Below are 14,768 nucleotides of genomic sequence, written 5' to 3'. Positions count from 1 at the left end.
CCTTAAAGAACGGGATTCTGAGCCCGAATATCAGTTCAAATATTAGTATTCTATATTAATTAAATAGTCGGCGGTCCTAAAATTCGCTCCAGCTGCATCATCAGTGCGCCACGCCTTTGCTTTGACAGGCTTTGTTTACAAAACGATCGGCTTCCCAATATGGCCGCCAGACTATTTCCGGTGGCTTCACGGCGGCTAATGCTGCGAGGTGGCCAATTGGCTCTCCAGGTTTATTATATACTTCCGTGCTGAATCCATATTCAGATCTTCACCAAAATCGAAATGATTAGTGTTACGTGCTCCTCCCCAAACCCCGGTCACGGTGTACCTCCGAGCCCCGAAAGGAGTCACGGCAGAAAGATGTGCTATTATGTGTGCCAATGACCAATGGTGAAACCACACCAATCAATCAATACCAAAACCAAGTATTGTATTAATGTCACACAAGAATAACAACTTGCACGAGTACAATATACTTCAATTGCACAACAAATCTATATATGGATTATATATAGATATATAATCTATATATAGATTGGCCCAATGGTGGGACAGCACTCCCTACAACAACTGATTCATGTTGGCCCAACGGTGGGAGAGCACTCCCGAAAACGTCTGATTAACGTTGTCCCAACAGTGGGACAGCACTCCATAAAACCTCTGATTAACGTTGGCCCAACGGTGGGACAGCACTCCATAAAACGTCTGATTAACGTTGTCCCAACGGTGGGACAGCACTCCCTACAACAACTGATTAACGTTGGCCCAACGGTGGGACAGCACTCCCTACAACAACTGATTCATGTTGGCCCAACGGTGGGAGAGCACTCCCGAAAACGTCTGATTAACGTTGTCCCAACAGTGGGACAGCACTCCATAAAACCTCTGATTAACGTTGGCCCAACGGTGGGACAGCACTCCATAAAACGTCTGATTAACGTTGTCCCAACGGTGGGACAGCACTCCCTAAAACGTCTGATTAACGTTGGCCCAACGGTGGGACAGCACTCCCTACAACAACTGATTAACGTTGGCCCAACGGTGGGACAGCACTCCCTAAAACGTCTGATTAACGTTGTCCCAACGGTGGGACAGCACTCCCTAAAACGTCTGATTAACGTTGGCCCAATGGTGGGACAGCACTCCCTAAAACGTCTGATTAACGTTGTCCCAACGGTGGGACAGCACTCCCTAAAACGTCTGATTAACGTTGGCGCAATGGTGGGACAGCACTCCCGACAACGTCTGATTAACGTTGGCGCAATGGTGGGACAGCACTCCCTACAACGTCTGATTAACGTTGGCGCAATGGTGGGACAGCACTCCCGACAACGTCTGATTAACGTTGGCGCAATGGTGGGACAGCACTCCCTACAACGTCTGATTAACGTTGGCGCAATGGTGGGACAGCACTCCCTACAACGTCTGATTAACGTTGGCGCAATGGTGGGACAGCACTCCCTACAACGTCTGATTAACGTTGGCGCAATGGTGGGACAGCACTCCCTAAAACGTCTGATTAACGTTGGCGCAATGGTGGGACAGCACTCCCTACAACGTCTGATTAACGTTGGCGCAATGGTGGGACAGCACTCCCTACAACGTCTGATTAACGTTGGCGCAATGGTGGGACAGCACTCCCTACAACGTCTGATTAACGTTGGCGCAATGGTGGGACAGCACTCCCGACAACGTCTGATTAACGTTGGCGCAATGGTGGGACAGCACTCCCGACAACGTCTGATTAACGTTGGCGCAATGGTGGGACAGCACTCCCTACAACGTCTGATTAACGTTGGTGCAATGGTGGGACAGCACTCCCTAAAACGTCTGATTAACGTTGGCGCAATGGTGGGACAGCACTCCCTACAACGTCTGATTAACGTTGGCGCAATGGTGGGACAGCACTCCCTACAACGTCTGATTAACGTTGGCGCAATGGTGGGACAGCACTCCCTAAAACGTCTGATTAACGTTGGCGCAATGGTGGGACAGCACTCCCTTCCAATGTCGAACCACTGTTGGCCCAACGGGGAAAAGTTACGTCGACCCAACCTTTTTTTGACGTTGGCCCAACAACGTTGTGCCACCCTCCCTTCAAAGGCCGCCCCCCCCCCCCCCCCCCCATATAGTCGACTGGGACTTACTTACGACTGGGACCCCATGTAGTCGAACTTCGTCGGGCCGATGTTGGCTGGGTGGTTGTTTTTGACGTTGGTCCAACGTAAGTGCTGACGGTGGTCCAACGGTGTTGTGTTGGCTGGATTGGGATAAACACGATACATAGCAGGATATCTCAAAAAGCTGTGGACAAATTTGGACGAAACGTGGTGGACAGGTTCGGGGTGTGACAAGGACAAACGGATTCGATTTTGGTGAAGATCTGAATATGGATTCGGATATGATTAATTATTTAATTTTTTAAGTGATTGTTCACTTAACGTTGGCCGTGACGTTCACTTAAGCCGTTCATTTTGAAGTCATTGAGTGATATGGCCAACCAGGTGGAGGTATGCTCTCTGAGTACCGTTCTAGTTGCAAATGTGTCAAGGCAGCACTCAGGTGTGCCGATGTTAGGGTTAGTGGTGGTGGATGTGCAAGGGACTAAAGTTTCAATCATGCCATGAGTACAATGTTAAAACATTATTGTTTATTGTATTGACGTTACCATAGTTTCACTGTGCCACTGCCAGTGTCATTGTCTCACTGTTTCAATTGTATTTAAACACATTGTTTCAATTTTATTTTTAAAACAATAGCTCAGGTATATGTACTAAATATATCATAATTTACATGAAATGTTTTTTAAAGTGACAAACATTTAAAGAATAACATGTATCAGGTGCCTTCACCCGCTACCAATAAGTACCAATAGGTACTTGAGCTCTCGCTCCTCACGGTTCTGAAAACGTCATAAAACTTAAATCATTCTTTGAATCTTATAATAAATGTATTTATATCCATGATAGTATTTGTGTAATAGTGAAAGAGACGTTAATGGAAACTAGTATTGGAAAACAATTTTGAATTTGATGAAGAATGTTTATAGAAAGTCGACATGTGCATGGCGAAGGAATGAATTAGAATAATAGAATAATACTAGCAGAAGTACCCGGCATTGCCGGGCGGGGGAGGGGAGGGGGAAGAGGAGGGGAGGAGAACGGGGGGGAGGGGAGGAGAGGGGGGGAGGGGGAGGAGAGGGGGGGAGGGGGGAGGGGGAGGGTGAGGAGAGGGGGGAGGGGGAGGAGAGGGGGGAGGGGGAGGAGAGGGGGGAGGAGAGGGGGGAGGGGGAGGAGAGGGGGGAGGGGAGGGGGGAGGGGGAGGAGAGGGGGGAGGGGGAGGAGAGGGGGGAGGGGGGGAGGAGAGGGGGGAGGGGGGGAGGGGGAGGGATGGGAGAGGAGAGGGGGGAGGGGGAGGGGAGGGGAGGGGGGAGAGGGGAGGGGGAGGGGGAGAGGGGAGGAGGAGGGGAGGGGTAGGGGGAAGGGGGGAGGGGAAGGGGGAAGGGGGAGGGGAAGGGGGCGGGGGCGGGGGAAAAGGGATGGGGAAAAGGGAGGGGGAGGGGGAAAAGGGAGGGGGAGGGGGAAAAGGGGAGGGGAAGGGGAGGGGGTGGAGGGGAAGGGGGAGGGAAGGGGAGGGCCAGTCAACAATGACGTTGCAGTTCTCATGGTCGGAGAGCAGCACAACAATCGCGACATCGTCCTGAATCTTCGCAACAGCACGAAGCGGATTTTGGAGACTCACCGATCCTGTGACGCCCTCCAGTACCGGCGTTGCCGGGTGGGGGAAGGGAGACCCGTACATTCCCAACCCGTACATTCGCCCTCTCGACTCAAGCTCACTCGGACAAAAGCCTCGCACAAATTACACCGTGAAGGCCCAATGGCCATGTCTATGCCATAAATCAAGTACGTGAGCGAGTCGGGCGCACTGAAATGAAAATATATAGAACGCTCATACTCCGTGAAAAGTGAAGCCAACTGGCGGCGGGGATGGAATAACTCACATTATTTCAACCTGAGAGGTGTTTCACCTCGCTCCGGTGGATTTACCTGCCGATGCGCTTATTACCTGGATTTGTCCCAATGGAGCAAGGTGATTAAGAGGTCAAAGGATACCAGAGTCAACGACTCTGAAGTTCAGCTACATCTTAGCTCAGCCACAGCTAAATACAACACAAACTATACATGAATAGGCTAACAACGGCACGTTAACATTTTTTTTTTTTTTTTTTAACTTTACTTTAAACACTTATCGCAGACTCATGCGGCACACTCAATTGATTGTGCTTATTCGGAACATCACGTGATCGCTCTGAGCGAATCAGCGCGCTGCTCTGCCACCGGTCAGAATCCGTGTATAATATTCCTCGCTGAAAAAAAATCTATGTGAAACATGCTACTATCTATGCTAAATCATGCTAAATCATGCTAAATGCTAATCATGCTAAAATAAAATCTATGCTACTTGCTGGTGGCAAGGAACATCACGTGATTGCGTCACGAACATCATTCGTGATCACGTCATCACATGATCGTGATCGTTATCAATGAGCGAATCAGCGCGCTGCTCTGCCACCGATTCAGATTCTCTGATAAAAAATATGGATCTAAAAATGAAAGAAAGAAAAACCTATGTGGTGTGAATGGCAATGTTCCTCGCTGAAATGTGAAAAAACGCAATCGCTTTTCGCTCTGAAATATGTGTGAACGCGTAACTGAGTTAATGGCGGCAAGGAACATCACGTGATCGCTCTGAGCGAATCAGCGCACTGCTCTGCCACCGGTCAGATTCGGTGCATAATATTCCTCGCTGAAATGCGCTGAGGTAAAAATATGGGAAAAAAATATTATGAAATAAATTTTTTGGTCGGCCATGTTCTTACCAGGCTCAATGGCCATGTCTGTGCCAAATATCAAGTACGTGAGCCTCTCCGTTTAGGAGTCTACCCGTAACATTACACACACACACACACACACACACACACACACACACACACACACTGTGTTTTATATATATAGATTGGTAGCATAGGTCGGATATTTGAAGAATACGAAGATAACAAGAGGTCGGATAACTGAAACAGAAGGATCGATACCAAAAGAAGAAGAAGAAGAAGATTTAGTAGTCGAAGCTAAAACTGACGAATATATGAGAGGACAAGGCCGCAAGTGCCGAGGAGTAATTTGTGAAGAAGAAGAAGCGGTATACGAGGAAGAAGAAGTCTAGATTTGAAACGGAAGAAGTAATGGAAATGTCATAGCTGAAGAAGAAGAAGAATACATGGACGAGCAAGAGGTCGGATAGTTGACAAAAACGAATAATAATAATAATAATAATATTTCAAATAATAATACTCCTATTAATAATAATAATATTAATAATAATGATCTTAGAGACGGAATAGGGCGGAGAGGTGAATAATTTCCTTGTTATGGCGGCTGAACATCGGGATTTACCTCACGGTGACGAGGTTACACAATTGCAGGATTTGAAAGAGAAAGGTCGTGAGGCTGAACACAAATGGACCGGGAGCTTGGGAGACAGAAAGCCGCCTCCAGAGACCCTGGGACAACGGGATGCAGGTCCACGGGAAGGTGAGAAATCCACATCGTGTTGTTGCCATGAACGGATCGGATCGCTCGGCATTTGGTGAACTGCGCGATGGTCAGGTGGAGAGTACCTGACGAGAGGTGAATGGTAACTTGGTAACGGAGTTTAACAGCCACAGACGTAGAACGAGGCCCACGGTGACCGGTCAAGGTTCATAATGATAGTGGGATTCTGCAAGGTACAGTATATGGCGTTTCGCACGTTTATGGGATTGGGACATATACATTACTGTTACCATTCTGTTTTGAGGGGGGAGAAGAGGGTGCTCGATGTGAAGGAGAGGATTCTCTGTGTGGTGGGGGAAGGAGAGGGTGCTCTGTGTGACTGTGATGGGGGGGAGAAGAGGGTGCTCTATGGGAAGGAGAGAGTTCTCTGTGTGGTGGGGGGGAGAAGAGGGTGCTCGATGTGAAGGAGAGGATTCTCTGTGTGGCGGGGGAAGGAGAGGGTGCTCTGTGTGATGGGGGGGAGAAGAGGGTGCTCTATGGGAAGGAGAGGGTGCTCTGTGTGGTGGGGGAAGGCGAGGGTGCTCTGTGTGGTGGGGGAAGGCGAGGGTGCTCTGTGTGGTGGGGGAAGGCGAGGGTGCTCTGTGTGGTGGGGGAAGGAGAGGGTGCTCTGTGTGGTAGGGGAAGGCGAGGGTGCTCTGTGTGGTGGGGGAAGGAGAGGGTGCTCTGTGTGGTGGGGGAAGGCGAGGGTGCTCTGTGTGGTGGGGGAAGGCGAGGGTGCTCTGTGTGGTGGGGGAAGGAGAGGGTGCTCTGTGTGGTGGGGGAAGGCGAGGGTGCTCTGTGTGGTGGGGGAAGGCGAGGGTGCTCTGTGTGGTGGGGGAAGGAGAGGGTGCTCTGTGTGGTGGGGGAAGGAGAGGGTGCTCTGTGTGGTGGGGGAAGGAGAGGGTGCTCTGTGTGGTGGGGGAAGGCGAGGGTGCTCTGTGTGATGGGGGAAGGAGAGGGGGCTCTGTGTGATGGGGGAAGGAGAGGGTGCTCTGTGTGATGGGGGGAGGAGAGAGTGCTCTGTGTGGTGGGGGAAGGAGAGGGTGCTCTGTGTGATGGGGGGAGGAGAGAGTTCTCTGTGTGGTGGGGGAAGGAGAGGGAGCTCTGTGTGGTGGGGGAAGGAGAGGGAGCTCTGTGTGGTGGGGGAAGGAGAGGGGCTCTGTGTGAAGGAGAGGGTGCTCTGTGTGGTAGGGGAAGGTGCTCTGTGTGGTGGGGGAAGGAGAGGGTGCTCTGTGTGGTGGGGGAAGGAGAGGGTGTCCTGTGTGATGGCGGAAGGAGAGGGTGTTCTGTGTGATGGGGGAAGGAGAGGGTGTTCTGTGTAATGGGGGAAGGAGAGGGTGCTCTGTGTGGTGGGGGAAGGAGAGGGTGTCCTGTGTGATGGGGGAAGGAGAGGGTGTTCTGTGTGATGGGGGAAGGAGAGGGTGTTCTGTGTGATGGGGGAAGGAGAGGGTGTTCTGTGTGATGGGGGAAGGAGAGGGTGCTCTGTGTGGTGGGGGAAGGAGAGGGTGTCCTGTGTGGTGGGGGAAGGAGAGGGTACTCTGTGTGATGGGGGAAGGAGAGGGTGCTCTATGTGGTGGGGGAAGGAGAGGGTGTTCTGTGTGATGGGGGAGGAGAGGGTGTTCTGTGTGATGGGGGAAGGAGAGGGTGTTCTGTGTGATGGGGGAAGGAGAGGGTGCTCTGTGTGGTGGGGGAAGGAGAGGATGTTCTGTGTGATGGGGGAAGGAGAGGGTGCTCTGTGTGGTGTGTGAAGGAGAGGGTGGTTTGTGTGGTGGGGGAAGGAGAGGGTGCTCTGTGTGATGGGGGAAGGAGAGGGTGCTCTGTGTGGTGGGGGAAGGAGAGGGTGTTCTGTGTGATGGGGGAAGGAGAGGGTGCTCTGTGTGATGGGGGAAGGAGAGGGTGCTCTGTGTGGTGGGGGAAGGAGAGGGTGTTCTGTGTGATGGGGGAAGGAGAGGAGGCTCTGTGTGGTGGGGGAAGGAGAGGGTGTTCTGTGTGATGGGGTAAGGAGAGGGTGCTCTGTGTGATGGGGGAAGGAGAGGGTGCTCTGTGTGGTGTGTGAAGGAGAGGGTGTTCTGTTTGGTGGGGGAAGGAGAGGGTGCTCTGTGTGGTGGGGGAAGGAGAGGGTGTTCTGTGTGATGGGGGAAGGAGAGGGTGCTCTGTGTGATGGGGGAAGGAGAGGGTGCTCTGTGTGGTGTGTGAAGGAGAGGGTGTTCTGTGTGATGGGGGAAGGAGAGGGTGCTCTGTGTGATGGGGGAAGGAGAGGGTGCTCTGTGTGATGGGGGAAGGAGAGGGTGCTCTGTGTGGTGGGGGAAGGAGAGGAGGCTCTGTGTGGTGGGGGAAGGAGAGGGTGTTCTGTGTGATGGGGTAAGGAGAGGGTGCTCTGTGTGATGGGGGAAGGAGAGGGTGCTCTGTGTGGTGTGTGAAGGAGAGGGTGTTCTGTTTGGTGGGGGAAGGAGAGGGTGCTCTGTGTGGTGGGGGAAGGAGAGGGTGTTCTGTGTGATGGGGGAAGGAGAGGGTGCTCTGTGTGATGGGGGAAGGAGAGGGTGCTCTGTGTGGTGTGTGAAGGAGAGGGTGTTCTGTGTGATGGGGGAAGGAGAGGGTGCTCTGTGTGATGGGGGAAGGAGAGGGTGCTCTGTGTGATGGGGGAAGGAGAGGGTGCTCTGTGTGATGGGGGAAGGAGAGGGTGCTCTGTGTGGTGGGGGAAGGAGAGGAGGCTCTGTGTGGTGTGTGAAGGAGAGGGTGCTCTGTGTGATGGGGGAAGGAGAGGATGCTCTGTGTGGTGGGGGAAGGAGAGGGTGGTTTGTGTGGTGGGGGAAGGAGAGGTTGCTCTGTGTGGTGTGTGAAGGAGAGGGTGGTTTGTGTGATGGGGGAAGGAGAGGTTGCTCTGTGTGGTGTGTGAAGGAGAGGTTGCTCTGTGTGGTGTGTGAAGGAGAGGGTGCTCTGTGTGATGGGGGAAGGAGAGGATGCTCTGTGTGGTGTGTGAAGGAGAGGGTGGTTTGTGTGGTGGGGGAAGGAGAGGTTGCTCTGTGTGGTGTGTGAAGGAGAGGTTGCTCTGTGTGGTGTGTGAAGGAGAGGGTGTTCTGTGTGATGGGGGAAGGAGAGGGTGCTCTGTGTGATGGGGGAAGGAGAGGGTGCTCTGTGTGGTGGGGGAAGGAGAGGAGGCTCTGTGTGGTGTGTGAAGGAGAGGGTGCTCTGTGTGATGGGGGAAGGAGAGGATGCTCTGTGTGGTGGGGGAAGGAGAGGGTGCTGTGTGTGGTGGGGGAAGGAGAGGGTGTTCTGTGTGATAGTGGAAGGAGATGAGGCTCTGTGTGGTGGGGGAAGGAGAGGAGGCTCTGTGTGGTGTGTGAAGGAGAGGGTGCTCTGTGTGGTGGGGGAAGGAGAGGATGCTCTGTGTGGTGGGGGAAGGAGAGGAGGCTCTGTGTGGTGGGGGAAGGAGAGGGTGCTCTGTGTGGTGGGGGAAGGAGAGGAGGCTCTGTGTGGTGGGGGAAGGAGAGGGTGTTCTGTGTGGTGTGTGAAGGAGAGGAGGCTCTGTGTGGTGTGTGAAGGAGAGGATGCTCTGTGTGGTGTGTGAAGGAGAGGATGCTCTGTGTGGTGTGTGAAGGAGAGGATGCTCTGTGTGGTGTGTGAAGGAGAGGATGCTCTGTGTGGTGTGTGAAGGAGAGGATGCTCTGTGTGGTGTGTGAAGGAGAGGATGCTCTGTGTGGTGTGTGAAGGAGAGGATGCTCTGTGTGGTGTGTGAAGGAGAGGATGCTCTGTGTGGTGTGTGAAGGAGAGGATGCTCTGTGTGGTGTGTGAAGGAGAGGATGCTCTGTGTGGTTGGGGAAGGAGAGGAGGCTCTGTGTGGTGTGTGAAGGAGAGGATGCTCTGTGTGGTTGGGGAAGGAGAGGAGGCTCTGTGTGATGGGGGAAGGAGAGGGGGCTATGTCTATTTGGGGTGTGTAGAGGAATTTGTAGCGGGGGACTCAAGACTCCAATGACCGGACACAGGTTTTACAAAAGGTCTCGTTTATTAACTGGTTATTCACTTCATTCCATTTACCAAATAATACCGCTTAATTCAATGGACCAAGTTAACTCTTTTCGCATGTGGTTCTTCTCGTTCGGCCGATGTTCCTCCGCCACTCCCGTTGGTCAGAGCTCCTGGTAACAAGTCCTCGACTCAACGTTTGCTCTCGTTTTTATGGACAAACTGGACTTAATCCCCTGTCCGCTGACCGTTAATCCTTTCTCCGCTAATGCCCCGAGGTCATGCATGTTCCAAGTCCTGGCATCAGCTCGCTCCCCTCCTGCTGTGAGTTCCGTTTACCAAACGATAGGGGGGTGTTCCAGCCAGGGGCTGTGACCAGGTGGACAAGAGATTATCATGTTCGGGCACATTCCTGACACTCATTTACGAACTCGTCTTTCACAGAGTTTGCAGGTAAAATGTATCTGCTTCGTTACCAGTGTTAATTAATAAGTTACCAGTGCCAATTAATAAGTTACACTGAGTTACACTTCCACAATTCCCTCATCTTTTTGTTTTTTGTTTATATTAACCATTAATCTAAACATCAATATAAGTAAACAATCAATCACTACAAGTAAACATCATTACAAGTATAAGTAAATAATCAATCACTACAAGTAAACATCATTACAAGTATAAGTAAATAATCAATCACTTTGGTAATCAAATTCCCTTGGGCATACACCGTCATCCTGCAAGAATCACAAAACATTTCGTTGGTCATTGACTCCTTCCATATCGTTCAATCTATTGCATTTGCATCACAAATATATTTTCAAAACAACACTTCACCATCACCAAGATACAACAATTTCACTTCATTTTCAAGTTTTGTAAAGCATCTGCACCATCTGGCAAAAACGTTTGCCTCCACACAAATGTTGACTTTGTTTGAAAGGAAGGGCTGATCACTTGTGTTTGAATCCTGGTATGAAACATTTTCTCCTAATGTCTTCATAGCTCCTGCACTACTTCGTGTAGGATTTCGCTGTTGTGGTAACATTGCGGAGCCATAGACTGACCCTGCTCTCCTTGTAGCATTCTTGCCACTTTTTGAGTAATTCCTGAACAAGGCCTTCACCCAGTTGTAGTCGACTTGCCTCCTCCCTCATTGTGAGTGGGCAGCAAGTATTGGTGTGATGTTGATTGGCCAGCAAGATGTGGAACAGGGATGCCGGATGCATCCACAATGATGTTGGGACCATGGTGTTCAGGTCATTCATGGTCCTTACCAGGAGCAACCAGCAGAATCGTGCACAGCTGTTGTGACAAGGGCACAGCCGTTTTTTGCAGCTCCATGCTGGTTCCCCGGACGTTGGTGAAGTAATAACATATGTCCCCGCATTTCACAGAGGTTGCAGGTAAAATGTCGTTATCCTGCAACTTCTGATGTGGTGAATGTTCGAAGCCTTCAAACAAGAGTAAGTGATCGCCTTTCTTTCATATGTTGCAGTGTGATCCAGGCAAATGGTCACATTAATTTCCTTGGTGAAGGTAAGCATTCATCTCCAAGTTACACGGGAGAATGTCTTCATCATTCTTTGAGAAAGAGGGTGTATGCCATGATTAACTTCATTTTTTAGCCACAAATTTTCTTTCTCGAACTTCTTCCCAATTCCGTTAGCACTCCCTTCAAAATGTGATCTCGTCTTATCCTTATGCTCAGTCACATCTGAATCTGCTTTCCGCACACACTGAATCAGATAGGGTACATCTTACCATGAAATCAGCATAATCATGTATATCTTCCGACAGTTTCACATTCAACAATTTGTTGTTTTTCCTTAACACAAAAGTTATATTCATTTATATGCGTCACACAAATAATATTCAATCAGGTATGTATTTTATTACTAAACTAAGAATAGCATCCACAATTGCTTTCAGGTTAATATATTTCAAAAATTAACTCATGCAGGTATTTTAGCACTACTCTAAGAAAATAAATTGTATATGATTACAATCACAAACGGGAATACCTAATTCCCAACAACAATTTTCCCAAATCAACAAATTAAACATAATGTATTATTACCATAATTCCTCTCCACTTTTTCTTTTCCCTCTTTTTTTTTTTTTTTTCTAACAGTGTGTCACTCGTGGTGATATGAGTTCACTGATATTGTAATTGACACAACTCATAACATTGTCGTTATGCCATTATCTTAATTCTACTGTTTCATTTGCAACATCACTTGATTTAATCTTTTAATCTCAGTATTTATGTCGCCATAAAAGTCTTCCTTTTCTGGTTCCACATTTCTTTCCTCATTTGTCACTTCATGCGTTATCATCGTGTTGTTGGTTACCTTATTCAAACACACCGTCACTAAGGCTTTCAAGCAAGCCACCACTAAAACAATTGCCAATATAACTACTAAACCAACAAACAAATATTGGAGTATCTTAGCTACCACCCCTCCAAATGTGTTTCCCAACCATGCAAAGGCACCCCCTTTTATATAATCGTGGTATCTTGCTCCCTCTTGTCTGATTGTATCGGCTATGTTATAAATTTCTTCTGACTCATCAGGTATGTACGTACAGCAATCTGTACCAATGACTGCACATGTACCTCCTTTTTCTGCTAACAGCATATCTAATGCCATACGATTTTGTAATGCCATCGTTCTTGTTGCTGCCAGCTCTCTTGTAAGTTTTTCCAATCCACTTGCTGTTTTATTTGCCAACTTCTCCATAGCCAATGCCATGTGCCTGAGTTCTCGCCCTGCCTTCCAGGTTCCATAAAATGGAAATATTACCATTCCAATCCATTCCCCCATGCTAATAGTTCTTTTCTGCCTAGAATGCAGGATATGCGTTGGTGACTTTGTTAACAGGCGCATGTGTGGAAGCACAAACCCAAGAAAACATGATCCTGACCATGTCAGTGGGAGATACGCATACGCCTTGTGTCCACATATAAAATATGTATTATTAATAGGTCCATGTCGTATCTGACATCCAAGTTCCTTCCCAATACAAAGATATCATCTTTAAGCTAGTGTTCTTTACTGGGACAAGCAATCTCATATAGCCCAACTCGTAACTATAATGGTGGCAGGTGGAGTTTCCCATCAACTTATTATTCTCTGTGGTTCGATGTCGGATGAAACATAGGAGCCCTTTTATTTGTTGTTGAATAGTTACGTAAGGGGGCATAACTTCATTGTCATATTTAGGCCTATAACTGTCTTCAAATTCCTCACATTGATATCCCCCTTTTTTCCAACTAGCATCCCCTAGCATCATCGACATTGGTAAATCAGGTCGTATTGTTGCTACCAACCTCTGTGGGAAGCGACTACATAATTCATCCCAACCAAAAGGAACTGCCTCCAATGGTACTCCGTTCTCACTAGAATGCGGCATTTGTGTGCATATCCAACAATTACTTTCATTTGCTATATCAGCCCTTGTGTGGGCTAAATGTAAAAAAGTATTAATCCCGTGTAATCCATCGGGTTCTAAAGGTGTGTCCCTTTCTTCCATTAAACTTCTTTTTTGCTTATGTCGTCCCGCATAATCATATATCTGTATGTCGGCCACCAATGTTGCGTTTTGTTCTCTTATTACCCCGAAACAATGTATGCAACACATAGTCCCCACTACAAGAGAACTCATTCCTAGGATGAATATCACCATTTTCAAGGAGTATCCGAAGTAGAAGTCTCTGTTTTCCCCTGATTTGTCGGCTTGTCTTGATAAGGTCTTTCCCTTTGTCCCACCTGTAGCCATCTGTAAAACATGTGAGCTACCCCTTGTATATGTTCACACCTCTAACATAATTATATGTCCATGACATTCAACATTATATACCAAACTTCCTAACCTTTGTAAGCTTCCTAACAGGTAAATAAAAAATCCCTTAATATGTAGCATAAATCAGATTATTTGTCTTACCCTGATCCCCCTATCTCCCGGGGTTGAACTCAATCCCCTTGGTCATGAGTGTAGTTGTGATACAATTTTTTTTACTCATGTTGTATTAATATCAGCCGGTAATTGTATGTCATGTAGGCAAATAAATGTCACTATCCCAAGCAGGAATATCACATGTTGAAAATGTAATGTTTATCAATGCAAGGGGTGTTAAAATGTAATTCAAATGACTGTAAATCACAACTATCATTTATCTGCCACTGAATGTTCTGCTGGGCTGCTAGGTGCAGCCTCATTTTCTGTGGGATCGTCCACCTTAGCCCCATGTGCTTGTTTGCAATGAGGGGCATGAATCCAACTTTCTATTTTGGGTCCATATTTTTCCTATTCTTATCAATATCCTATGGTTTGTCATTTCGTTCCAAGATACCGCAACCAAAGGTTTTAACCAAAGCTCTACCAAACTATTTCCAATTTGAACAAAAATGCCAGTGAAACGATGATTCGAAGAATTAACTTCAAGGGGTCAATAAATTTATTCTATAGCCAGATCTAATTTTCCCATCCAATAGTTTGCCTTGCCACAGTTTGCCTTGCCCTATGATGTCACATTGAAATTACCCTTTCAGTTCCCACCATAATTTATCCAAATTTGACTACACACCCATTTACATGTCAGTCGACCACTGACCTATCAATCATGCGAAACAATAGTCCGAAATTCCCACCTGATCATCATGTGACCCTTGTCCCTTGGTTTAAAATTTGCAAAGCAATTGTTCCAACTTTGTAAATTTAAAATTGTGTGCCCAACATAAAAGATCCAATTTCGGCATGTGATCAATTAATTACTAATTTTGCTTACAAGCAAAAGAAAAAATGAATAATTCTTGCTCCGAAAACTTTTCAGACCCAAGAATCATCGACAGTTATTCATGTTTGTCCAGTAATCGAATCTGTTGAGGCCAATCATCATTTGGGATTTGCAGCAATGAAGGCCTAATCATTGTCTGAGGTACCGGTACGCACTGGTACCCTTGATCTTGGTTTGCCCCATGACCTTGTCCTCCTGTTGACATACGGACATCTTCTTCTCCAATGTCCCATCTTTCCACACTCGAAACACCGGTTTCTGTCGTTTCCTGGTCTGTGCACCTGTGCATTTGTATTGCTGGGCTGCATCTCTACATCCCTGAGTTGCCACTGCAATCTCTCGTTGTCTCCTGAAACACGAAAAAATTCTCTGTACCGTCCTTTTTGGGGAGACAACTGGAAATCAGATGGGAC

At 48.2% G+C, this 14,768-nt stretch overlaps 1 protein-coding gene across 1 annotated transcript in view; it reads left to right on the top strand.

The window, feature by feature from the left end:
* The first annotated feature begins 5,289 nt into the window (after positions 1 to 5,289).
* TAPT1 (transmembrane anterior posterior transformation 1) overlaps positions 5,290 to 14,768 on the top strand; it is a 40,795-nt gene continuing 31,316 nt past the window's right edge. The window contains exon 1 of the mRNA XM_068131857.2: positions 5,290 to 5,594. Within this exon, the coding sequence (XP_067987958.2) occupies positions 5,432 to 5,594 (163 nt within the window). The 5' untranslated portion in view covers positions 5,290 to 5,431. The remainder of the gene's footprint in view (positions 5,595 to 14,768) is intronic.

Source organism: Myxine glutinosa, chromosome 12 (assembly GCF_964187855.1).
Source record: "Myxine glutinosa chromosome 12, kmMyxGlut1.1, whole genome shotgun sequence".
NCBI classification, from domain to species: Eukaryota; Metazoa; Chordata; class Myxini; order Myxiniformes; family Myxinidae; genus Myxine; species Myxine glutinosa.
This window is presented reverse-complemented; position numbering and strand designations above follow the sequence as displayed.